We start from the raw sequence: 27,366 nt of genomic DNA, 5'->3' as shown, positions 1-27,366 counted from the left end.
CATGATCACAGGATTGAGGCAAATCCTACAGGTGTGAGATTCACAGACCCAGAAAATCCTTCTACATATTTGACTGGGAGGCTTTTTTGAAACACAATGCACTGCATCACCTTTGCATTGTAGCAAAAAGGCTTAGGACTAGTAAGAAAGCTATTAAAACACTGAGCAAACTGTTGGCACTATATAAATCCTGTATAAAAATAATAATAATAATAATAATTGAATAAGCCAACCCCTCACTACAATAGAAGAAGGGGGCAGAGCAGCCATAGAGTCAGTGGATTGAAAGTCACTGTAGTGAAAGGATAGGAAGCTGACATACTACATGGAGACAGATTAAAGTCAGTTAGGAAACTGTGTTTTATTTTTGATTGCTAGCTCTTTGGGCAATTAATCTCTTCAGTGGTTACTTTTAGCTGCTGTCCCATCCATAGCAAACTTTTTTTTGTGCAAGGCTTACATTTTTAAAATGGGCTTTCATTTAAGGGGTTATGTTGGTTTTTAGATTATGTTGCTAGGCCTTTATTTTAGGCTATTTACTGCAAATCTTCCTGGGGGTTTTGATTTAAGGTGATATTTGTGGGTGCTCATTTATTTTGGGTTTTTTTTTGTTTTTGTGTTGATAGGGTCTTTTTTAAGTACAGGGTGCCCAATGCAGATCATTCACTTGTTACTGACCATCTGTTCTTTGGCTTTTTTTACAGCAAGAATAGTGCACATCACACTTTATATCACTCACATTAAGTGCATCCCATGATTTCCCATAGATAAGTCAGGCATATATTAGTTAGGCCTATTATCATGAATAAACAGTCCTGTTGCTGACCACTTTTACAGTGCAGTATCCTAATTATTGTAGCAAAACCCTGCTCTTTGTCTTAGTAAGTTTGGGTCTTACCTTGCTCATTAAATTGTCCTGTGGCTGGTCAATTTTACACTACAGAATTATCTGCAGTCTTTTAATTACTGTAGTAAAACACATGCCTGTGCTCTGTCTTCAATCAATTTTGACCTATTTTTAAAAATGTTCTGTAAGTGATCAATTTTAAACTGTTGTATCCTTTGCAGTATCCTAATTTTGTAGAAAAGCCTCAGCCTTTGCTCTTTGTCGCTCATAAATTTGGGCCTAGCATTGCTATTTAAAATTGTCCTGCTGCTGGCCAATTTTACAGTGCTGTATCATCCAGTGACTAGTTGTTGCTGATAGCTTCAAAGAAATTTGTCAGCAGCAATACAGTTTTGTATCAGTGAAAATAGGGACAACCACAGCAAACTTGTTGCCAAACCTGACAGTCAGAGCAGGCCAATTATTATTTGATGAAAAAGCATGCATCACTGCTAAAGCTACCTAAAAATAAGCGTTTTTTTAAATTAATCCGATTGGGGGCTCTGCTGCTGTATGTTTGTCAAGCTAGTTGTAAAAGAAAAAAAAAAATCAGTTACACAACCAAACATGCACTGGTACTGCCTTTTTTTTTTACAATAGCTTGCCTATAAGCCCTAAAAATGGCTAGAATTTAAAAAGATTGCCCCCTCATAGACTTCCATGGCATTTTCCTCTATGTTTGGGTTTGCCAAATTTCAAACAAGATAAATCACTAACAGTAATGGGTAAAAAGTAACAACATCCCATAGAAATTGTTGAGTTTTTCAACATAATGGAACTGGTACACATCAAATTTTAAAATGATTCTAGGCTGAAGGTTTTTTACTTTCATGCATTCTGTGGATGAAGGTAAAAAAACTTCAGCGTGCAGCCCCCCCACCCCCCAAATACTTACAGCACCCGAGCCCGATCATGATCCCACACTGTGCACGAGAGCAGCTGCTTTCCTGGGTCTATGCCCTCTCATTGGCTTAGACATAGCAGCCAAAGCCATTGGCTCCCGCTGCTGTCAATAAATGTTTGCCTTATGGACACACAGAAAGGGGCTTGGGAGCAAGCAGGCATAAGTGCCCCAAAAACAAATAGCTTGCTCTGGGGGCATGCAGCAGGAGAAAGGAGCTAGGAACGCTGGTGGGGGACCCGAGAAGAGGAGGGTTAGGACTGCTCTGTGCAAAACCATTGCACAGAGCAGGTAAGTATAACATGTTTACTAATATTTTTTATTTTACCTTTAATATCACTTTAGTTCAAACAGTGCCTACAGGTAGAGGTGATATACTAAACAAATGACACCAATTATTTTAAAATTCCCTATAATTGCATGGTGTATTACTCTAAATGAAGAAAAATGCAGTTTTGTCATGTAAAATTGTTAAGTACACGTCTACATTTTATGATTACTTCAAATTCATGAAATTAGAATCAGGTGTTCTAGGTTAGGTGCCAATGATTAGAACATCTCAAGGTGGTATGCATTAGAAACTGTCTAATTTAATATATAAAATATTTAGGCTCTGGTGTTCTCTTTGCTATTGCTGTGTGTTGTGTCACTGTGCCAAATCAAAAGATCTACTAAGAGCTTCAAAAAAGAAAGTTGTAGATGTATTTGAGCTTGGCACTGGATGTAAAGGACAAAAAAACATTTGAAATCATAGCTTTGAAATGACTGCTAATTTGTTGAGGACTTACGGACCAGCAAATTCAGCCCAAGAGCTGACTAAATGTATTTATTTACTTATTAATTTATTTCAGGTACTTAAATAGCGCCGTCCATTTACGCAGCACTTTACACATATATATTGTATATTCACATCAGTCCCTAACCCTCAAGGGGCGTACAATCTAAGGTCCCTAACTCATATTCATACATACACATACTAGGGCCAATTTAGACAGGATCCAATTCACCTGCCAGCATGTCTTTGGAGTGTGGGAGGAAACCAGAGAATCCGAATAAAACCCACGCAGGCACAGGGAGAAGATGCAAACTCCATGCAGGAGGCGCCATGTTGGGAATCAAACCCATGACCCATTTACTGCAAGGCAGACATGCTAACCACTAAGCCATGGTGCCGCCCTGACTAAATATTAAAAAAAAAACAAATTTCACAGTGGGATCTGCAGGTAACTCTTACAACAGTTGGTGTCAAAGTGCATGCATCTACCATGATAAATAAATTGCACCAATTTAACCTGCAAGGGAGATGTGTCTTTCCTGTCCATAAAGAATACTGTAACAAGGCTACAGTTTGCCATTCAACATATAGGCAAATGCCAGTCCTTATGGAACAATGTGCAGCAAACTGGTGCTTCAAAGTTAGAGGTGTTTGGCCAAAACAACAGTAGACATACAGTATTTGGGGCAAACCAAAGAAAGCATTTCAGGAGCAAAACTTCATACCAACTGTGAAGCATAGAGATGGAAATGTGGGGGGTTTTGCTGCTTCATAACCTGAACAGCTTGCAGTCCTCGGGTCAATGAATTTTACATCATATCTAGATGTCCTTGAGAATGTGAGGCCATCTGTCCAAATAATTAAGTTGAACCAGGAATTGAAATAGAGGATTATGGGTTGGACTAAACAAAATCCCGATTTGGATCCCAATGAAATGTTGTGGGAAAGTACATGCAAGGACACCCACAAATATCTTGCAACTGATGTAATTTTGTATTAAAGCAATTTCACAGTCAAGTCCACATTAGAGACAGATGTGCAGTTATGCAAAACCCCTATTAACTTATATAAGTTGTTTCTGCTAAAGGGGGATATACTGGCTTTTGAAACCAAGGGCGTACTTACTTTTTCCAGTACCCTATTACATTTATTGATATTTTTGTCAAATAAATGATTAAAAAGGCACATGCCCCATGTTTTATTTAAGTATATACTGTAAGTATATACTCTTTTTCTGTAGGCAGTTAAAATCTAAAGTTTGCCTGTTCAAATATGTTGCAAAATCCAACAAATACTTACTTTTTGACACCAATTGTACACTGCAGCACTTTTATTGAAAATTATAACTATATACCCCTGCTTACTTTTTTTTTTCTCCCTATCTTATTTCAGTCAATATTCTAAAAGTATGTTTTGGTTTGCTATTGTTTTAAAAAAAAAACTAAGTATACGGAAGAAACTTTCTTTTAGGCTAGGTTCACACTGCTGCTTTTTGATTTTGATCCGATTTTCAGTGTGATTATATTGTGCAACTTGAATGCTACTTAGATGCTATTTTGAAGCGGATTGCATATTCTATAAGGAAAAAAATTGAATCAAAATAGTGCACAAACCTTTCCAAAATCACACTGTGCTGAGTTGCATTGATGTCAACAGTCACCATTGAAAACTATGATTTCCATTATCATGCAATTCCATGAGACTCGTATCTGAAGTCACACTGGGTGCACAGAGCCTAACACAAAAAAAGAAATAGAAACTAACTCCATGCAAAGGGCCTGTGGTGGGAGCTGATCTGTTAACACAAATTCACAGTGCTAAGCAGTTGTCATCTATGTTGCATTTTATAGACTCATTTGGCATTTTATAGTGTCTTCACATTGTTTGAAAGAAGGCTAATTAGCAATAAAAAGCATAACTGAAGATCTGTTTATTCATGTATAACTTTACTGTATTTGTAGCAAATTGGAGCCCCTGTTACGTAGGACTTTTTGTTTTAAAAGTATGGTCCCTGTCACTCACTGAGGTAGGAGTGGTATATTTAAAGGAGAAGAGTGCGAGAGTCCATAAGGAGAAAAAGAGTATAGGGTACAAAGGAATTGATTTATTGAAGGCAAATTGGCTGTTCACTTTGCAAGGGAAATTTGCTTAGTGAATGTGATAAAATTTCAATTTACAAAGAATACCCAATGGTGTATAAGGAAAGTCAGCAGCACTTCACCTCCTTCACTAAGCTTTGATGCAAATTCCCTTGCAAAGTGAACAGTTTATTAGCCTTTAGTAAATGAACCCAAAAGTGTTCACTTATGCTCTCCCCCTTTGGAGGAAAGCTGGAGCTTAGTTGGACTCTCAGATGAGAAAAGAGAATCACAACAATGTAGGAAGTACACACTCTTGTGATTTCTGAGGCATTCTTCCTGTAACACCACACTCTGGGGTGGATTATGTGAAACTTGAGGGCACTATGCACACTGGTGTAAAACAAATGCCAGTGCTCTTGGCAGAAAAGAGTGTTTTTGTACTAGCGTTTAGTAGTGCTTACAAGCATTTAGCTTTTTTTTCTGCCAGAAAAATACTCTCAAACACCAAATAAACCAATTTCTGATTGGTGAGAATCTACACGCATCTTTAAGGTCACAGTGTGGACTGCTGCTATAAGTTCTGGACTGGTCATAAAAAAATTTACAATAAAGCCAATACCTGGAAAGTGTAGATATTGCAACCAGTTCTGGTTACAGATGGGTGGTGGCCTAGTGGAGGAGAGTCCATCTGTTTGCGGTGAAAAGGTTTCCCAGGGTACACATGCCTGGTAACCTGAACCTCCATATGGGGGTCTTATGGGCCTCAGGTGTTTGGTGAGACCATCTATGGCTACACACTGCTGTTTCTTTCTTTTTTTTTTTTACAGAAGCAAAGCCAGTTGCTGCTTAGTCACCTGATGTATCATTGTATTTGTTTGGCATTGTGACAGTCAGGAACCAGCCATAGGTGCATAAAACATAAGTTGTACTGACATGCCCGTTCCCTCTACATGATTATTGATGGCACTGATCTCAGGTGCATTCCGAAAACCAGCGCTGTTAATCACAACAAATTAACTATTCAGCCCTACAGAGCAGGATGTGAGGGGAAGGAGGGGCGCTGTCAACCACGCTAGCTCAGGATCCCCTGCATCTAGCAAACAGGTAAAAGAACAACATGAACTTTGCCCCCTGGGAGAGAGGATAACATAGACATTTCTATAGTATGACTTCTTCTATAAGTAAAACATGGCACTGTGTTAGCCATGGATAGTAACAGAAAAGCTCAAATGTAGGTGATACATTTTGTTGACTAATGTATTTTGTAGGACTGGCTTAGAAGCAGGGCTGGGAAATGGGGTGGGCAGGAGGGGCAGCTACCCTAGGCACAATAGTTTACTGTAGGGATGGGGGTGCCTTCTTTCTGTTACATGGCTGAAAGGAGTAGTGACATTGGCAGTGATTTTAACAAGCGACTGCTGGGCCTAGAATCCCCAAAGCTTGCACATCATAAATGGGGGACGGAGATTGGCATCTTTGCCATGGGAGCTGGATGACCTTGCCCTGGTTAGAAGTATACCAGTTTTTCTTTTTCAGGAATGGTTATTCAAATAGCTAAAAAATACATCAGAATATTTATTCTAAATTACAGGTGCATGTACTGCAATATATCCTCAGAGTCTCAGCCACCCATAGGGTAGAAAAATGTGGTGTCATAGGTATTGAGTGTTGTAACGGGAGTTATGGCCACAGTAAAATGAGGACACGATTAGGCCTCCACACATGACTAATGATGTAAACGTAGAAGTTATTGCATTAAAATAACTAGTAGTTTTCAATCAGTTAGAATTTACTCTAAATGTTTATTTATATAGCAGTTTTAATATTTGCACTATTTACATGATTGTCTTCTCAACACCATTTAGCAAGTTAGCAACAAGAAGAGTACAATTAATCCAGTAATGCTTGGAAATATGAATGATGGGACAATATTTCTCATTCTGTATCAGATTATAATGATGATGTGCGTTGAAGTTCTGAAGTTCTTTGAAGAGATCCTGCTTAAAAAACACCACACATAGCTGAGAGATAAAATGTCTCCTGGAATTCAGTAAGGTGACAAAATGATCAGCATTTTTTAGTTCTTATACTTCAATACAAAAAATGGCCAAGTATTCAATGGTCACACTCTTCATCTTCACCCTCATTATTTTCTTCATCTTCCTCACGAAAAGCAGAATCCTTCTGTTTGTTCATCTGTGTAACCCCTGTATAGAGATATCGGCAAACTAAATTAGTAGTTAGACTTTCTAGGTGGACTTAGGAGTGTGTCCTGCATAAAATAACTGTAAAGTGTACAATAAAGTCAGTATCCTGTTATTTAAGGATACGTTTATTTTACTTCCTACATCCCACTTGAGTCCACTGACTGCCAATGAAATGCACAACTAGGGCACTCATAAAGAAGTGAGGTCAAGGGGATACGGAGAAAGGAATGTGAACTGGTTAATAAGCATAGGATGACAGTGAATATGAGGCAGTCTGGCTTTTAAAGAGGAGAAACACATTTTACTAGCTCACATGTGGGGGAAATCAAACTATCAAACTGTCAACACTCAAATTAAGCTGCCAAGAAAGAATGAGGGGACCGCAAGGCAAGGGGCAGCCAGGGGCGGACAGACCATTTGGAAACTCTGGCACTGCCCAAGGGCCTGGGGTCAGTAGGGGGCCCTATAAGATGCCCCTGGTACCTTTTTCATAGGCTTTTTTGAGTTTGGGCAAGGACACAGGGGCCCCATGATCCCCTAGTGCCCCGGAGCCCCATGAGTTGTCAGTCCGCCCCTGGGGGCAACTTTTGGTATACAGAAGCATCCTATTTGCTTTTTATTACTACACAAGAAAAAAAGAGAGAAAGCAAACAACCTCAATATTATAAACTGCAGCACTGGGAATTTATCTATATATACTCCAGTATTTACTCTGCATTCTATTTCCTTTGACTGCATACAGTTCCATAATTAAAAACCTTGACATATGATGCCTAATAGAACTAACATGAAGAATAATGCTCAATAATTGAGCAATTCCTTAAGAGGAACTAAAATAATTGGGATTATCAACTTGTCATCCATTTTGTGTGAAAAGGGTTAACAAAAAAAAGAAAAAAAACCCTATTTCCTCTAATAGTATCATTATACTCTATGGGGTAGATTTACTATAAATGGAGGGTGCAAAATCTGGTGCAGCTCTGCATAGAAACCAATCAACTTTAGGTTGTATTGTCATAGCTTAATTGAACAAACTGTAATTAGAAGCGAATTGACTGCCATGCAAAGCTGCACTAGATTTTGTACATTCCAGCTTTAGGAAATCAACTCTTATGTCTCTTTACCAAACCCCTGACCCATGCTCCTATTATATCTAATTTATTTAATTTTTTCTCATCCTCTTTCCACTTTGAGTGTTTCTCAATGGACACATATATTGCATTCATTAATTTTACGTAAACCTTCATGAGATTGCTACATATGATGTGCATGCACAGCTTTCTGTAACCTTCTTCTATACTGCCCCCCCCCCAAGTTTTTTTAAGTAAGGAAAGCTAGTACTCAATTTTTTCTTGCATAGATCTAAAATTTTGTACTCATTAGCCTTTGCTATTGTTTCAGTAAAACACTTTAAAGGTAATCTAAATCCCTGTTCTCCTTTAGTTGGGAAATCTTCCAAGACAAGGCTTATTCCCCTGAATATCAAGACATTCCTATTCAATCTTCCCATTGTAGTCCAGGATTTGTCTATATCAAAATAAAAAGCTATCTGTCAAACTTGACATTTGCTTTAAACTCACAAAATGCCCATTTTCACTTTCCTTGTTCATAAACCTTTCCAGCTTTTTGCACCCATTCATGATATATTTTATAAAATAACCCTGACTCAAGTCTACAATTACCCTTAATTGACAGATAAAATGAGGACTCCACTTTATCATCATGATATTGACAGAAATTCTTCAAGGCTTTTGCTGTTTCTACAAAATCGGGGGGGATTGTATTACTGAGGAGTTTGTTTTTCTTTTCATGTATTAAGCAAGTCAAAGAGACATTCTCTTCCATTGACTGTTCTAATGCCAGGTCTAAACAATTAATTCTCCAACAACTATGCAAAGGCTATTCTTACTAGAGAGAAGATCTTGTGTCAGTCAATATTTGGAAGTCCCAATCCCATCCTCTTTGAGTGCAGTATTGCATTAATAATTTAAAGAGTAACTCCACTTTCATTGAGAAACATTCCCTTCTGGGTGATCAATGTGCATTGCAAAGATTTTAACAAACTTTCTTGAAATTCCTACATTTTTGTTATTCTGAAAAAAGGGCTGTTTGTCTGTGTCCATGTGCAAACTAAATGTGAATGGGAGTGACTTTTCATTACTGATAAGCTGCTGCACTTGCTGGGTTCTAATTAGGAAAGGTTAGGCTGCATTCCTGTAGACATGATTAACCCTTTGGGAGTCTCGCACCAAAACTGAAATGTTTGTTGCAGAGGAAGTGAGGATGCCCAAAATCTGATTTTTATGTTAGTGCAGACTTCTGGGGAAATCAGTGAGCCAATCACATTGACATAACATTTCTGGGGGGCATTACGTACACCATCTGTGTACAGAGCACCTCCAGGAAAATTACAACGCTGCAGATTGAAAAAGAAATCCAGTTTTTAATAAAGTTATAATACAATATGACTAGTGTCACAATTGTATACGCTATATGTTTTTTTTTACTTGCAATATTTTTTCTCACGAAAGTGGAGTTACTTTTGATTTTTTTCCCCCTTTCCATGAAAAGGATATGATCTTTCTGTTTAGCCCAGGGGTGGGCAAACTTTTTGACTTGAGGGCCGCAATGGGTTCATATATTGGACCCGGGGGCCAGACCAAGAGTAGATGAATGATGTGTATGTGTCATCCATAGTAAGTATAGTAATATTCCCCCATAGTAAGCATAGTAATTAATCCCCCATATAGTAATTCATCCCCCCTATAGTAATTCATCCCCCCTATAGTAATTAATCCCCCATATAGTAATTCATCCCCCATAGTAATTCATCCCCCATAGTAATTCATCCCCCATATAGTAATGCGTCCCCCATATAGTAATTCATCCCCCATATAGTAATTCATCCCCCATAGTAATTCATCCCCCCTATAGTAATTCATCCCCCATATAGTAATTCATCCCCCATATAGTAATTCATCCCCCATAGTAATTCATCCCCTATATAGTAATTCATCCCCTATATAGTAATTCATCCCCCATATAGTAATTCATCCCCCATAGTAATTCATCCCCCATATAGTAATTCATCCCCCATATAGTAATTCATCCCCCATATAGTAATTCATCCCCCATAGTAATTCATCCCCCATATAGTAATTCATCCCCCCTATAGTAATTCATCCCCCATATAGTAATTCATCCCCCATATAGTAATTCATCCCCCATATAGTAATTCATCCCCCATAGTAATTCATCCCCCATATAGTAATTCATCCCCCATAGTAATTCATCCCCCATAGTAATTCATCCCCCCTATAGTAATTCATCCCCCATATTAATTCATCCCCCATATTAAGTCCCCAAGTCCCCCCTGTGTCAATTCACTTACCTTTGCGTTCCTCTCGCCATGTTCCCGCTTTGTTCTGGTGTAGCATGAAAATCTGTCTCCTATGAGGATCTGTCCCCCTCGACGTATCTGCGCATGTGCCAGTTTCAGGCATTAGCAGCCGATCTCCGGCACATGCGCAGATACGTCGAGGGGGACAGATCCTCACAGGAGACAGATTTTCATGCTGCACCGGTCTTCAGGGCGGACTGTGAGAGGAGCCTAGCTCCGCGGGCCGGATTAAAAGGTCCGCCAGGCCGTATACGGCCTGCGGGCTGTAGTTTGCCCATTGCTGGTTTAGCCTCTACAAATTCTCTCCAAAAATCCCAAATGGAAGAGACTGCATCAAATACATCAGTTTTTTTTTTAAAAAATGTGCTTTTATTAAGCTCATTCTTCTGCTCAGGGTTAGCCCTTCCCACTGTTTTACCAGCTGAAAAATCCAATTAATAGTGGGTAAGTAGTTCAGCTTATTAATCTTATTGATATCTCCTGCAAATAATGGAATCAATTTGGGGATTCCCTACCAGGTGGAGTGTACCCAACGTTTTCTTTAACTCAGACTCATACTCGGGACTTTTCTGAATTTATCAAAGCTGGAAATCTTCATCAATTCTAATATTTTGGTTAGGTAAGTGCTTGGCTCTGAGATATACAGCAATAGATGATCAGCAACTAAACATCTGAGACTTATACATCAACTGTTGAAACAAGTAGATCTTTCTAAACCTACAGGTCAGAGGCTCAATCACTAGTTCAAAAATCAGTGGCGAGAGGGCATCCTTGCCCTACCCCACTCAATATTTGCACTGGTTCAGCAACAAACCATTTATTATCATCTAAGAATTGGAAGCCTGATACAAAAAAAATTCTTTAAACCCAAATCTTTCTAACATTTCAAATATATATTCCCATTAGACCAGTGCTGTAGGGTGCTCTGCTTCCTTTTCCTCATTGTCTCCACTTTGATGCCCATAGTAATAAATTACCAATAACAACAGTCATATTCCTGAGTGGTGAACAACGCTTATAAACCCGTTTGACCACTGCTCTTATATTCTTCAAATCAACTTTTTTTTTTTTAAAACCAGTTGTGTTTTTATTGAAAATGTCTCCAGTACAAAAACGTGCAAACATACCCCTTCCCCACCTCCCACCTTCCCAGTTGTGTGAAGTAGCGCAATGTCAAAGTCAGGGCTAACTGTCAAATCCACATTTACCATGAGATAGAGCGGCAGAAAAATGTCTCCTCTGGATCCTTACTGGTTGTTGAAATGAATCTCATATTAGCTGTCATGAACTCTCTGGGTGCGGTTTCCCTTCAGCAAAGTAGGCACCACCCATGTCAGTTTAAGTCAACATAATCTCTTCCCTAATTATGCTATGAAATTCCGAACCATACACACCCAGATCCAATGTTTTTTGAAGTGTTGATCTATTATTTCCTGTATTTTTCTATGCATTAAGCAACACTATTTGCTCAGGCTCCAGTCTATAAAACTCACATTGTGACCAAAACCTATACTTATTATTATATAAAGGCCTATATAGAGTTATATAAAAATCCCTAAAAGCCTTCTCTATGCCCACACATAGTGCCCTAATTATTTCCTACTCTTATTATAATCACTCTAGAATACTTTTTATAAGTTTAGACTTATTTCTATATGTAAACATTTATCAGATTTCTTAATTTTGCTTTATTATCCTGTTTGATTAAAGCTAAACTCCAGGCTTACCTTTTGTCTTGCAAAGTTGTACAGGCTCCCCTTCTGCACTTAAATGTCTTATGCTGATTTCACAGCATGCTGTGAGTTTTTCACAGTGTGCATTAGGATCTGCATCAAGTCAGGTATTGGCCATTTCATTTCCTGGTTGGAAGTCTAGTATTATCTAGTTCTTTCCGCCCCAGCCTAAGGCCCCTTTCACACAGGTGCTCTGTATGACCGTTTTTCATCTGTCCGTTTACGGATGAAAAACAGACACCCATGTATTTCAATGGACTAGCAGATGTAAACTGATGATTATCTGTTTACATCCGTTTTGAACTTCGGTTCTTTCAAAAATGAAAGTCAGTAGGTAATGGCACTGTTCAACTATCTTAAATCATCTCAGCAACTACAAGATGAATATAAGTTGGGCAGAAACTTTTTATTCCAATATCTTTAGTTCAGCACGCAGTACAAAGCTCAATTTGATACTCATGCTATGATTTTCAATGATACATGAATTCTGGATCAGTTGATTGAGTCAGAGGATACTAAAAGTATAATTTCTATCCTCTATTTATATGCTGTATAAATAATTTGGGGCCATTCAATACATTGTAAAGAAAATAGAGAGGAAGATCTGGGAACCATTTTTGGTCTTTGCAGTCTCTTTGTCCTTTTCGCATAGACTGACACTGTGTTTTATTCTTTACAGGGCATACAGAACCCCTGTTTTTCTTTTAAAATAGGATAAACTGAATCACCACTACCATAAATGTGGGGCTGCTCCAGGGGATTTGGTGCATCTCCTATGGAAGTGCCCAAAGTTAGTAATAAACTGAGACTCAATAATTGTCAAAATAAATAATATCTTTGGTACCAAGATTGAAAACTCCCTGCTCATGTGTGCCTTAAGCTTTTGGCTTAGACCCAGATACTTCATTGGCTGTTACGAGGTAATTGTTTGCAGCCCATAGGATAATTGCGATGTAGTGGGTCTCTAATATACTCCCTTCAGCAGCAGATTGGTTTAAAGAACTTAATAAATTAGTATTGTATGACAAAATAATCTATGAAAGAGGGATGTTGAGGGCTAATTCATGGATTACTATAATATATATCATCATATACAGGAGATTCCATACTATTATTTGGGTCAAAATGGGTCATAACAGAAGTTTTATGTAAGCATCCTAAAAGTGTTGTTATGCTGCAGATACACCTACAGAGCTTTTTTCTTTCTTTCTTTCTTTCTACCGTTTGTTTATGTACAGTACATGATTCTTACTGTGTGTACATCACTCAGCTAACTGATGTGTGTTGTATATTGTAATGCTTAGATGTTGTTATATTCATACTATGTTTGTTAAAATACCATGAAAAAAATATTTTTCAATACATAAAATCTGATTTAAAAAAAACAGGGAATTTTCACTCTGATCTCAAATTAATTTTTCAGGTGAGCGTGTCATTACTATTGGAGCAAGGTCCAAAAACACTTTTGTAATAGACCCAACTGGGACAGGGGCTTTTGGAGGGGACTGCAGGCTAGCCTCTATGGGCCCTGGCATTTGAGGGGGCTCTATTCTTTGAGAAGTGTGTGTCTGGGAGACCTTTGGAGTAGTTTTACTTTGGATTCAAGGCCATGTCTCTCCAAAACACGCAGCCTCTGAGAAATGGAGGACCCAAATACAGATTTGGGGCCTCTGTGTTTTGTTGTGGTATAGATTGAACAGCCCAAACAAGAATTGACTGCTTCAACCCTCCTAGACTCAGAGACTCAAAGCAGAAAATTATAATCGGCTCAAAACAATCTGATGCTGGGGTCTCCTGTTGTTATGTGTAATCTGTTTATTAAGGTGTTATCTGTTTACTGTTATGATGTGTACCTGTGTTTGCCTATCATGTCTAGGTGTGAAGTGTCTTTCCCCTATTGTGTAATTTCCTCATTCCCGCAAAAATGAAAACTAAAAACCATGGTGGCAGGAAAGAAAATTATTTTGTCTATGACCTGATTCACTCATCTATACTAAAAGCATGCTTTTTTGTAACAAATGTTCACTGTGTAGATGTTGGAAAAAAAGTTCAGGCTTGTTTGTACACCTGATTGACCTGGTAGATGCTATGTGGTTGGTGTTTCACAGAGAATTGTAACATTTTGAAAAGACTAAGTTTAACACAACAAGGTCTTCAATAACTTTTCCTTAACCGCCTCTAGCATCTCTCAATCACTGTAATCAATAAGCATATCAGTCTTGATAAGCAAATTTCTAGATGTTCCTACATATATGCCTACAAAGATTTGAGAAAGTGAAGTGTAAATAGGAACATCAAGAACTAAAAGTACAGTGCATTCATGAAGTATTCAGACTCCCTTTACTCTTTTCAATTTTGTTATGTTGCAGCCTGATTGTTTACATTATTTTTTGTTCTCATTAATCTGCGCTCAGTATCCCATAATGAGAAAGTGAAAACGGAATTTTAGAAGTGTCTGTGTGAGGTGATTGTAGCCGTATTAGTGCATTTGCGACAGGAACAATTGAGTACTGTCCGTGATACTTTTTTTATTTGCACTAACATACAATTTTGAGGACAAGCTTTCGGGGAATGTCCCCTTCTTCAGGTCTAAGCAGTACTGAAACAAAGATTTAGCAGAATGTTAGAAGAGATGGGAAAAAAAAAAAAGAGATAAGACACAGCAAAAGAAAAGTCTGGGGGGTGAGAGACAACACTAGCAGAGGGAGTCATGCTTGAGCTGATAGTCATTAAACTGTTGGATAATGATTGAGGAATCCCATGTCCAAATTCAGGCCGTTATCTCTTGTGTCAAATAGAATTATCATTCTTAGTTCAAAAGTTTTTCTTTCCTGAATGGATTTGAAATTTCCTTTAAGAACTAAAACATTGAGGTCTCCCAAAGTGTGGTCCGGTTGTGCGAAATGGTGTCCCACAGGTGTGCAAAGGTCATCTTCTTTATATTCCTTGATGGTAGGTGTGTGCAAATTCATCCTTGTTTGCAACTTCTGTCCTGTTTCACCAACATAAGATCCTTTGCTGCATTTTCTGCACTGGCTAAGGTACACAACATTACCAGAGGTGCAGCTGTAGAATCCAGAGATATTGAAGATCCCTTTTGAGTGTCTGACACTTTTTGATGGATTGATTCGGTTGCACAGTTTGCAGCGTTTCTTATTGCAGGGTTGCTTCCATTATTTGTGACATCATCATCAGAAGGAAGTTTCCTACTGATTAATTTATTTCTGAGGTTGGGGAGTTGAAAGCTAGTATTGGTGGTTGCTGGAATATTTCTTTCTGAGTTCAATCCTCTGTTATGATGGGTTGTAAATCTTTGATTATTTTTTGTATTCCTTCTAGTGCTGGGTTGTATGTGGTTACTTTAGGTACACTGTTGTTTGTTTTTTTCTCCTTGTACTGAAGCAGATTTTCTCTTTGGGTTCTCAAGGCTGTTTATGCTGGTGTTAATAGTTTTGTCCTTGTAACCTTTCTTATGGAAGGCGTCTGCTAGTGTCCCGAGATGTTTTATCTCTCTCTCTTGGGTCAGAACATATTCGGTGGTATCTAATAGCCTGACTGTGTATGATGGCACGTTTCGTGTGTTGGGGGTGGAAGCTAGAACTGTGGAGGTAGTTGCATCTGTCGGTGGGTTTCCTGTATATTGAGGTGTGAAGCGTATCATCTCTGATGTATACTGTGGTGTCCAGGCAGTTGACGTGTGTGTTTGAGTATTCCATTTTTAGTTTCATTGAAGGATGAAAAGTGTTGATCAATGAGTAAAATTGTTTTAGGTATTCTTCACCTTCTGTCCATATGATGAAAATATCATCAATATAGAGATAGTATCTGTATGGTTTTTGTTCCATGCTGTTCAGGAATTTTTCCTCCAGGTCAGCCATAAATAAATTGGCATATAGGGGTGCCATCTTACTTCCCATTGCAGTGCCCATACATTGAAGATAGATGACTTTATTGAAGGCAAAGTAGTTGTGTGTAAGTATGAATTCAATGAGCTGTGTAACATCCTCAGCACTGTATTTGTGGTTTGGTGAGGATGATAAGGATCTGTGACATGCAGCTAATCCATCCTTGTGAGGGATATTACTATACAGGGATACTACATCCATAGTCACTAGAAGCGTATTAGATGGTAATTGCTGTATGTTGTTGATCTTGTTCAGAAAGTCAGTTGTGTCTTGCAGGAAACTAGCAGTATTCTTGACTAACGATTTTAACATTTTTTCTACAAAGCCTGAGATTTGTTCGGTGAGTGTATTCATACCTGTCATGATGGGTCTGCCTGGATTTCCTGGCTTGTGGATTTTGGGCAGCATGTAGAAGTCCCCGATTTCTGGATGATCCAAAATCGCATTTATAAGTTCTGAATGTAGGTGGGCTGGAAGTGTTTTAATGAGACCTTTTAATTGCTTTGTAAAGTCCTGGGTTGGATCATAATCCATTCAGGAAAGAAAAACTTGTGAACTAAGAATGATAATTCTATTTGACACAAGAGATAACGGCCTGAATTTGGACATGGGATTCCTCAATCATTATCCAACAGTTTTATGACTATCAGCTCAAGCATGACTGCCTCTGCTAGTGTTGTCTCTCCCCCCCCCCCCCACCCCAGACTTTTCTTTTGCTGTGTCTTATCTCTGTTTTTTTTTTTCTGTTCTAACATTGTGCTAAATCTTTGTTTCAGTACTGCTTAGACCTGAAGAAGGGGACATTACCCGAAAGCTTGTTCTCAAAATTGTATGTTAGTGCAAATAAAAAAAGTATCATGGACAGTACTCAATTGTTCCTAGAAGTGTCTGTGAAACTATCAAAAATAAAAAATTTCAATACTTTGTTGAAGCACCTTTGGCAGCAATTACAGCCTTTTGGGTATGACATGACAAGCTTTGCACACCTGGATTGGGGGATTTTCTTTTATTCTTCTTTGAAAAGCCTCTCAAGCACAGTCAGGTTGGATGGGGACCATCAGTGGACAGCCATTTTCAGGTCTCCCCAGAGATGTTCAAAAGGGTTCAAGTCAGGGCTCTGGCTGGGCCACTCTAAGACATTCACAGAGTTGTCCCTAAGCCCCTCCTGTGTTGTCTTGGCTGTGTGCTTAGGATTGTTGTCATGTTGGAAGCTAAACCTTCGGCCCATTCTGAGGTCCTGAGTGTTGTGCAACAGTTTATTGAGGATATCTCTGTATTTTTCTCCACTCAGCTTTCCCTCAAACCTGACCAGTTTCCCAGTCTCTGCTGCTGAAAAACACCCCCACAGTATGAAGCTGCCACCACCATGCTTCACTGCTGGGATGGTATTGGGCACGTGATGAGTGGTGCCTGGTTTCCTACTGACATAACATTTCAAATTGAGGCCAAACAGTTCAATCTTGGTTTTATTAGGCCAGAGAATCTTGTTCCTCACAGTCTGAGAGTCCTTCAGGTGCTTTTTTTTGCAAACTCCAAGCGGGTTTTTATGTGTTTTGCACTGAGGAGGGGCTTTCATCTAGCCAATCTGCCATAAAGCCCAGATCAGTGGAGGGCCGCAGTGATGGTTGTTCTTCTGGAACTTTGTCCCATCTCCACACAGGATCTCTGGAATTCATTCATCAGGTTCCTGGTCACCTCTCTAAGGCCCTTCTCCTCTGATTGCTCAGTTTGGTTAGGCGACCAGCTCTTGGAAGAGTTCTGGTTGTGCCAAACATCCTCCATCTTAGAATTATGGAGGCCACTGTGCTCTTGGGAACCTGCAGTGCAGCAGAAATTTTTTTAGTAGCCTTCCCCAGATCTAATCTTTGCAATAATTCTGTCTCTGAGCTCTGCATGCAGTTCATGTCATCACATAGCTTTTGCTCTGATAAAGTAAGCATTGTCAGTTGTGAGGCCTTTTATAGAGAAGTGAGTGCCTTTGTCTTTCCAAATCATGTCCAATCAATATAATTTACCATAGGTGAATGCCAATCAAGGTGTAGAAACATCTCAGCAACAATTAAGACAAATGGGAGGCACCTGAGCTAAATTTCAAGCGTTGTTGCAAAGAGTCTGAATACTGATGCCATTGTGATATTTCCGTTTTTCCTTTTTCAAACATTTGCATACCTTTCTAAAATTCTGTTTTCACTTTGTGATTGTGGAGTAATGTGTGTAGATTAATGAGAAAAAAATGAATTTAAACAACTGTAGTATTAGGCTGTATCATAACAAAATTAAAAAAGTGAAAGGGATCTGAATACTTTATGAATGCACTGTATACTTGGTCCTGCCCCTATCCAAACTCCCACACCTACCTTTTGGCCTACACCTTAAGCCACTGGGCAAACAAGGGAATATGGAAAGAAAAAAAGAAGAAAGGAGGAAAGTTTCTTAAATCACTATTTGCATATGTGATCATACATGATTGGGGTTGCCAAAGCACTATATAAAGGATATGAACACACATGCAGGAACCTCTAGGTGCCAGCTTATCATCATACATTAACTTTTAATTCTTTCACCACATGACTTTAAAATGTCTGCAGACATAGCAGCATTTTCCTAGTTTTCCTGTGGGATGCTTGATTGCTCTCCATATTCAAATCATGCCAACATGCATAGTCAGCCAATATGAACATGCACATTTGTATAAAGATCTTCATTTAAAAGACCTTTCCGTGGTTAGATTATGTCTGCAAGGCCAGCCACCATCTAGTATCTACAAATGTGAGAAACAGCTGGAGTAGCATGGCATTTCAAAAGAGAGTAAATAATATAAAGGTGATCTATTCAAAAGTATGTGAACAGGAAAGAATTGTAGAGTTGGAGTGGAGCCTGTTGGTTTCCATTTTTAACTGAACACAATTTAAATCTGCAGTACATCCAAATGACTTTCATTTTAGCTGATCTTCCCATTCAGAGCCCTCTATGTTGAAGCATACTGTATATACTGTAAGCCTTCTCTTTCACTCCCCCCCCCCCCCAACTAGAAATCTAATACAACATCTCTCTGGATTGAAAGTGATCACTTTTTCTTTTGTAACGTTTAATTTTGTAAACTGTTTTTTGTGCATGCACGTTATTTAGGTGTACTTAAATTGTATTTAACGTAGATTGTTCAAATTATGAAAACTCCTTACTTAAGGCTTGGCTCACATATATGCCTTTTGCGTTTGATGCTTTCTCCAGTGCTTTATTGCAGTTTGTTTCACATTCTCCTACATGCTTTTTTTTATATGTTTTTACCGCTTTTTGCATTTTGTTCAGCTCTTTTTTTTTGTTAAAGTGGAATTTTTTTTGTTGCTGGGCAGAATAAAAATGAAAAATGCAAAATGTGGCAAAAACATGGCAAAAACGCACTACTGTGCATTTCAGCGGCTTCTCCATTGAACTCTATTGTAGCAAAAACATTGCTTTTTGCTTTTAAAAAAATCCCTTACTCTTTCCAAAAACGCAGCAGACCAAAAAAGCCTAGATGTGAACATGTTCCATTGGAAACCATGTTAAATGGACTGTATTGCGTTTCTGCAAAGAGCACTAAAAAATGCATTGATGTTATTGCAACTTTAAACAGATGTAAATCCAATTGCTAAAATCTCATATAAGCGTTGACATAGTTTTAAAACAAAAAAAGCTATCGGTACATAGTTTTTCTGGTAGAAGAGACTTTGCATGACTACCAAAACCTCCTTCTCTTTCTGCTATAATTGTCTACTGATTGTGGTGGATACCAGAAATAAAAGCCGGGTGTTGGAACAATGTAACATTATCAATAGCTGACCAATGGCTAAAGAAAGAAGATGCCAGGGCAGGAAGAATATGGGAGCGGCAGCAATGAAGTGACTAGATGATGCTCAGACCTTGTATTACTAGAGAAGGTAAGACTAGGGCAGTGGTGGGCAACCTTTTTTTTCAACTGAGCCAAATTTCGCCAAAACCACGATTGAAATTTATTTTGAGAGCCACATTTTTAAAACTGAAAATACATCTCCCATATAGTAATTCATCCCCCATAGTAATTCATCCCCCATATAGTAATTCATCCCCCATATAGCAATTCATCCCCCATATAGTAATTCATCCCCCATATAGTAATTCATCCCCCATATAGTAATTCATCCCCCATATTAATTCATCCCCCATAGTAATTCATCCCCCATATAGTAATTCATCCCCCATAGTAATTCATCCCCCCATAGTAATTCATCCCCCATAGTAATTCATCCCCCATATAGTATTTCATCCCCCATATAGTAATTCATCCCCCATATAGTAATTCATCCCCCATAGTAATTCATCCCCCCTATAGTAATTCATCTCCCATATAGTAATTCATCTCCCATATAGTAATTCATCCCCCATATAGTAATTCATCCCCCATATAGTAATTCATCCCCCATAGTAATTCATCCCCCCTATAGTAATTCATCTCCCATATAGTAATTCATCCCCCATATAGTAATTCATCCCCCATATAGTAAGTCCCCCATATAGTAAGTCCCCCCCCATATAGTAAGTCCCCCATACAGTAATTCATCCCCCATATAGTAAGTCCCCCCCCATATAGTAAGTCCCCCATATAGTAATTCATCCCCCATATAGTAAGTCCCCCCTGTGTCAATTCACTTACCTTTGCTCCGCGCGTTCCTCTCGCCGTGCTTCCCGCGCCGTTCTGGTCTTCAGGGCGGACTGTGAGAGGAGAGGAGTTTGTCACGCTGCCCCGCCTACATCCTGGCTGCCCCGCCTACATCCTGACAGCTGCAGAGTCCTGACTTTTGGGGCGGCCGCCCGAGAGGTGGGAGGGGAGCGGGCGGCCGTCCGAGAGGAGGGAGGGGAGGGGAGGTGGGGGGGCGGCCGCCCTGCACACGCCCGTCCGAGAGGAGGGAGGGGAGGGGAGGGGAGGTGAGGGGGCGGCCGCCCTGCACACGCCCGTCCGAGAGGAGGGAGAGGAGGGAGGGGAGCGGGCGCCCGGCACACAGAAGAGCCGCATTTAAGCTTGTAAAGAGCCGGGGCTTGCCAACCACTGGACTAGGGGATAAGTCTGTCATAATGTGCTAGTATGCTATGCATCTGAACCTGGGACCTCTGCAGTGTCTGGGTGTGGCTCTTCTCGCTGTGCCACATAAGATGCTGGACAGCTCCCTGCCTGAACCCCAGGGCAACCTTACTTTGTATCTTGTTTTTGGTGAGCCTTGGACTCTTTGCTCCTCCCATGAACTTCCTATTTAAGGCATGACAATGCACTTCCTTTTTGCAAGATTATTGTGCTTTTCTCTGGTCAGTATCTTGCTCCTTGCCCTCCTCCTGCCATTCTTATTGAAGACTGCCACTCATTACTGACCTTTGTCTTGTTCCTTGACTATAGTTCTGCTTGATCCCAACTTACAACCACTCGTTACCAATCTTTGGCTTGTTCCTCGACTATGCTTCCACTTGGTCCCTATCTTCTACATCTGCTACTAGACTCTCCAGCTTACTCACCTCCAGGTGAGGTGATCCGAAGAACAACAACCTGGCAGTAGCACACAGTGAAACCCATCTCCACCATCAAGAACTCTGGTGAAGACCAGTTAGTGCTTAGATGTCAGGTAAGCCCTCATCATCCACCAGAGGAACCTGCTTGTGCATTTTCCTGCTAGTTTCTGTGTGAATCTTTCTGCTGCTATAGCTACTGGCTTTGAAGCCTGACTCCTGACCGTGACATGACTATGGCTGCATCTTTGCACAGCATGGCAACTGCTCCAGGGAAACAAGAAGAATTTAGGTGCACTTAAAAAATAAAAATACCTGATGGCAATGCCATAAAGATTCTTGTGCAGGAACTTCCTGTTATGGGGTATGAATTTTTTATTACAGTATTTAGTACAGGCATTTTGGTGGTATATTAAAATTACTTTTATTAGCAACAACTTGGAGTCATGATATGTTCTGTTTTTTGTTCTGGTGAACACTGCAAATATCGTCTGTTCTAATACTGCCGAGACCTTGAGTTTTTGTTTTGTCTATTTTTTATTGAGCTTATCAAAAGTCACATTATTCCAGATTATGTAGCACTCATGTTACAAGGCTCCTATGTCCTTCCCTATAAACAAAGGCATTATATTTTCTTTTCTCTGATTTAGGCTGTGGTATCAATAATTGGTGTTATTTTCTAAGTTATAATTTTTCTGTACTATATTTTTTTTAGAGTTTTTCAAATAAGTTGTTTTTTCAAACTTAAGTGATGAAAACAAATATAACAGTAAACAGAAAGACACAAATTAATCTGGCACAATAAACCAAAAGGGTAAAATGTACAGTACATTAAAAAACACTGTCAACTGAAGGTGGTAAAGAAGAGTCTGAGTGAAGCGCTGGGTGAAAAATGTGAAGTAATATTTGGCTAACCTGAAGCTCTGGTTTAGGCAGAAAATCAGCAAATAAGAGTTTGATGTTGAAGCAAGAACGTTCCTAACAGAAGAAAATGTCCACTCCCACAATGATTTCCACTTGGTTATTCTTACTCGCTGTCAAATTTATATTTCCTCAGTTGTGGTGATCCATTAACTGAGGGTTAGCCATATTAACCCTGAAAGTGCATTTTGACCACTTGCTGTGATAGTGATGGTCATGGACATCTGGTAAGCAGCTGGTTTCTCTTTATCCATTGGTGCATTGGATCTGGTCTGGAGACTGGGTTTGCTCTACCGTGGGGTTGATATAGGTTTCATATTTCTGCTGGACACTTTTCTTGTGCACATTGCACTTCAACTTTGGACATCTCTTTTCTGGATTTATGGGACTTTTGTTTTTATAATTTTTTTTAGCTTATATTTTTCTGGACACTATTTATTATTTTTTTGTATATGTTTCTTTCATTAATTATTCTATGCTTGTTTTGAGGGTATCTAAACATGGTTATTACGTACTGAACATTAATTCATATCTAAAGCCAAATCTTTTTTTTTTTAAAGATTACAGAAGGATTAAAGCCCTTGTCAGGTTTTTTTTTGCCTTCTGTGTCCCTTTGGGGAGATTTCCTTTCAATTCCTGTCCTGCAGACACAACAGGAAGTCTACCCAAGGAGAGCAAAGTCTCTGCTTAATCATTTGTTGCAATTCATAGATTTCTTCTCTATTCCTGCCCTGGGGAATTTTCCCATTACTTTTAGCTGTGGAGACCAAAACCAGAACAAACAGATCTTTAATTTTGTGTGGAAACAGGGGATTCTAACTTTTCCCTACTCAATGAAAAGATTAAAACAAAAATTCAAAAAAGGTTTTATCTTACAGTGTGAAATTTATAGATAAAATAATTTTACCTAAAGAAGAACTAGTAATGTTCCTCTAAGCAAGACTCACAATTGTCCAACAAAATGAAATATTGTATCTACCCCATACATCCTATTGATCAAGGGGCCCTACCTGGAAAGAATGGCAAATCAAGATGATACGGAGTATCTTTTCGTCTCGGTTTCACAAGCAGCTTGGCATTCTCTGTTACTGTTTGCTCATATGGCATGCTGGTGGACTGATGTCTATCATCAATAGAAATTAAAGGTTTTGTCTGCTCATTGCTGCCTGCACATGCAACAAAGCACATAAAAACAAAGTAAACCACAGCAAATAAGAAATAAAGAAATTAAGGGGTGCTTTATAAATAAATAATAAAAAATATTTGCAGAAGAGCTGAGGGAAGACCTCATGGCAACCATGCATATCAAACCCGCAGAGAAATGATAGCTGGAGAAGGAAAGATTTAATAGGATTGGTTGTTCAAAATTTTTTGAGACTTCTCTCTCTCAATACCAACATGTTATACCCTGTCCTTCCTAGAGCATTTGTCAGTTTTTAGTGCTGTGGCAGTTTGAGTGACAATTAGTCATGATACACTGCACTTAAAGCGGAGTTCCAGTTGATTTTTTAAAAAAAAGTCAGCAGCTACAAAACTGTAGCTGCTGACTTTTAAAATACAGACACTTGCCTATCCCATGATCCAGTGGTGTCCTCACCGTGGCTGGTTTCACCTGCCGTCTTCTCTCCCGACACTGGCATCTTCAGTGTGGGCACCTGGCTGTAACAGCTTGTGGCTTCACAGCTGGGTGCCCACTGCGCATGTGCAAGTAGCGCTGCATTTTGTGAATGGTCCCGTAGTCACCTGTCACGTGTCCCAGAAGATTATAGGAGGGGGGAGGACAATTTCTGCTTCTGATCACCTTAGGTGATCGCAGCAGAAGTGGGAGCGGGTACCTGTCAAATTTGGGTAACCGCTCCCCAAAGGTGCCAATCCTTAACGGGGAATGGGGAACAATGCATTAAAGCGGAACTTCCCCTTTTGGGTGGAGCTCCACTTTAAATAATTTTTTATAATACTTTTAGACAAGAAGAGAATTCTTTTAGTGGTATTTATGAACCACTGTTTTTCTTTCTTTACTATAAAAAGGCGAAAATATTGGAAAATCCTTTATTTTCTGTTATAAAGTATCAACTAAAAGTGCAAGGACAGCAAAAACCCAAGGTGATCTAATTTTTTTGCCACAATGTTTGGAAAAGGATAAACATGTTGGTATAGAGGTAGCAAAGGTGTGCTTGGTCTTAAAAGTCACAAACTGAAGCAAAGTCTTCCATTATTAATGAAAGAAAGTTCCCTGGAGGATGAAATCAAATTGTGTTGAAATTGCAATATGTAGATTTCATTGATAAACCCAAAACAATTCCACAACTGTTGGTTGTTAGTGTCACTTTTATTCACCCCTCCACCCCATTATTGGTGGTTGGTAGCACTTTAGGCACCCCTAATCCCCACACACACACCAATAAAAACAATCCCACGTGGTGGTCGATGGCACTTTAAAACCTCCCACCTTGGATGAACCCTTCCTTTCATGGTCTTGCCTGTACTACTGTCTTTCTATTTCTCTCCATCAATGAGGCTGCAGTCCTCCTTCCTCCATTGGGAGGGCTGTCAAAAAATGTAAACACAGGCAGTATTTACATTTGTGAGTGCTGTGATTGGCCATCACAGTAATCGCAATGCACACATTCACTCTGATTGGCTTTGTGCATTTAATTTTGCCTGTGATCTGCAACTGCAAGCATTGTTCATGTTCACCAATGGTCAACATTAGGATATTTAAAATGTCAGTTCCAAATAACCACTCTACTAATGGGCAATTTAACTACAATGGTGGGTTGGGAGGTGGCTAAGAAGGATTCAATTCCCAGGTTCAACAGCCTGACATTTAGCACTTAATGCTCTGTTCTTCAAACAAACATTTTATCAAATTCAATAAAACAAATAAACGTGAAAATTACAATAATATTCATGTAAATCCAGTGCCAAAAAATGCTTCTCATATACAGTTGTGTTCAAAATAATAGCTCAAAATCCTTCTAATAGCTTTTATTTCCATACACACAAATGCATTGGGAACACTACACATTCTATTCCAAATCAAAACATGAAGAAAATATATCAAATTTGTGTTGTTCCTCTAAAAAAATTGAAGAAAAGTGAATATTAGACTGTTCAAAAAAATAGCAGTGTTTGTATTCTTCTTTACAAACTCAAACATTCACTATATAAACTGAAAAATGTTTGAAGATTTTGTTTTCCTTTGAATCACTTAATTAATATTTAGCTGTATAAGCACTGTTTCTGAGAACTGCTGTACATCTGTGTTGCATGGAGTCAACCAACTTCTGGCACCTGTGAACAGGTATTCCAGCCCAGGATGATTGGACTACATTCCACAGTTCTTCTCTATTTCTTGGTTTTGCCTCAGAAACTGCATTTTTGATGTCACCCCACAGGTTTTCTATTGGATTAAGAACCGGGGATTGGGCTGGCCACTCCATAACGTCAATCTTGTTGGTCTGGAACCAAGATGTTGCACGTTTACTGGTGTGTTTGGGGTCGTTGTCTTGTTGGAACACCCATTTCAAGGGCATTTCCTCTTCAGCATAAGGCAGCATGACCTCTTCAAGTATTCTGATGTACTCAAACTGATCCATGATCCCTGGTATGTGATAAATAGGCCCAACACCGTAGTTTAAGAACCATCTCCATATCATGATGCTTGCGCAACCATGCTTCACTGTCTTCACAGTGTACTGTGGCAGCATGACCTCTTCAAGTATTCTGATGTATTCAAACTGATCCATGATCCCTGGTATGCGATAAATAGGCCCAACACTGTAGTATGCTTCTTTGTCTTCACAGTGTACTGTGGCTTGAATTCAGTGTTTGGGGGTCGTCTGACAAACTGTCTCCGGCCACTAGACCCAAAAAGAACAATCTTACTGTCATCAGTCCACAAAATGTTGCGCCATTTCTCTTTAGGTCAGTCAATGTGCTCTTTGGCAAATTGTAACCTCTTCAGCACGTCTTTTTTTCAACAGTGGGACTTTGCGGGGGCTTCTTGCAGATAGCTTGGCTTCACATAGGCGTCTTCTAATTATAACAGTACTCACAGGTAACTTTACACCTTCTTTGATCTTCCTGGAGCTGATTGTTGGCTGAGTCCTTGCCATTTTGGCTATTCTTCTATCCATTCGAATGGTAGTTTTTCGCTTTCTTCCACGTCTTTCAGGTTTTGGTTGCCATTTTAAAGCATTTGCGATCATTTTAACTGAGCAGCCTATCATTTTCTGCACCTCTTTATATGTTTTTCCCTCTCCAATCAACTTTTTAATCGAGGTACGCTGTTCTTCTGAACAATGTCTGGAACGACCCATTTTCCTCAGAATTTCAGAGAGAAATGCACTGTAACCAACATGTACAACATTTGCTGCCTTCCTTCCTTAAATAAGGGCAATAATTGCCACCTGTTTTTCAAAGAATGTATGACCTCACTAATAGAACGCCACACTGCTATTATTTTGAACATGCCCCTTTCAATTAGTGATTCAATTACACAGAATCAGCAGCATGCATGTCATGACTGTTGAGTCTGTTGGATTTCTATTGCATTTGATTATATGTTTGAGAAATAGCACAGAATTTTACATTACATGTCTGTTATATAGTGTACTCTATACTGGGTGGTAGCATCTTTTTCCAAATTGCACACTTTTTTCCCCAGAGTATTCTTGATTGCTTTAGAGTTCAAAAAAAACTCTAGCACACTGTCTTTATATTTAGCATGAAAACAGAACCTAAAATATATCAAATATGCAATACAGTTTTAATTTTCTACAGCGAGTACAATTCAGGTGCATAAAAAAACATGTGTAACATCATTTTTTTAAGCAGCCACAACCTCTGTCAGCACACTGCAGAGAAGAACCCTTTCTCTATGTGTAGAAACAGTGGTCTCTCTGCAGTGGTCTGATATGCCCCCTGCTGAGTTAGAACAACAATTTTGCAATCAAAAAGCTAATGCACATGCTTATTAAACATATAAAAGCAATACAAGCTCATGCTCACAGAAATAAGCAGTTATTTTATGTTAAGCAA

At 39.1% G+C, this 27,366-nt stretch overlaps 1 protein-coding gene across 1 annotated transcript in view; it reads right to left on the bottom strand.

The window, feature by feature from the left end:
- Window positions 1-6,425: 6,425 nt before the first annotated feature.
- The window catches only part of PPP1R1C (protein phosphatase 1 regulatory inhibitor subunit 1C), an 81,858-nt gene continuing 60,917 nt past the window's right edge, over window positions 6,426-27,366 (bottom strand). Inside the window, exons 5-6 of the mRNA XM_089680838.1 lie at window positions 23,334-23,489; window positions 6,426-6,850 (exon numbers count right to left, since the gene is read on the bottom strand). Of these exons, the coding sequence (XP_089536964.1) occupies window positions 6,759-6,850; window positions 23,334-23,489 (248 nt within the window). The 3' untranslated portion in view covers window positions 6,426-6,758. The remainder of the gene's footprint in view (window positions 6,851-23,333; window positions 23,490-27,366) is intronic.

This window comes from Staurois parvus, unplaced genomic scaffold, assembly GCF_062004578.1.
Source record: "Staurois parvus isolate SC_StPar_1 unplaced genomic scaffold, SC_StPar_1.0 ptg000251l, whole genome shotgun sequence".
In the NCBI taxonomy this organism is placed as follows: domain Eukaryota; kingdom Metazoa; phylum Chordata; class Amphibia; order Anura; family Ranidae; genus Staurois; species Staurois parvus.
Note: the sequence above shows the minus strand (reverse complement) of the source record. Positions and strands in the feature narration are given on the sequence as shown.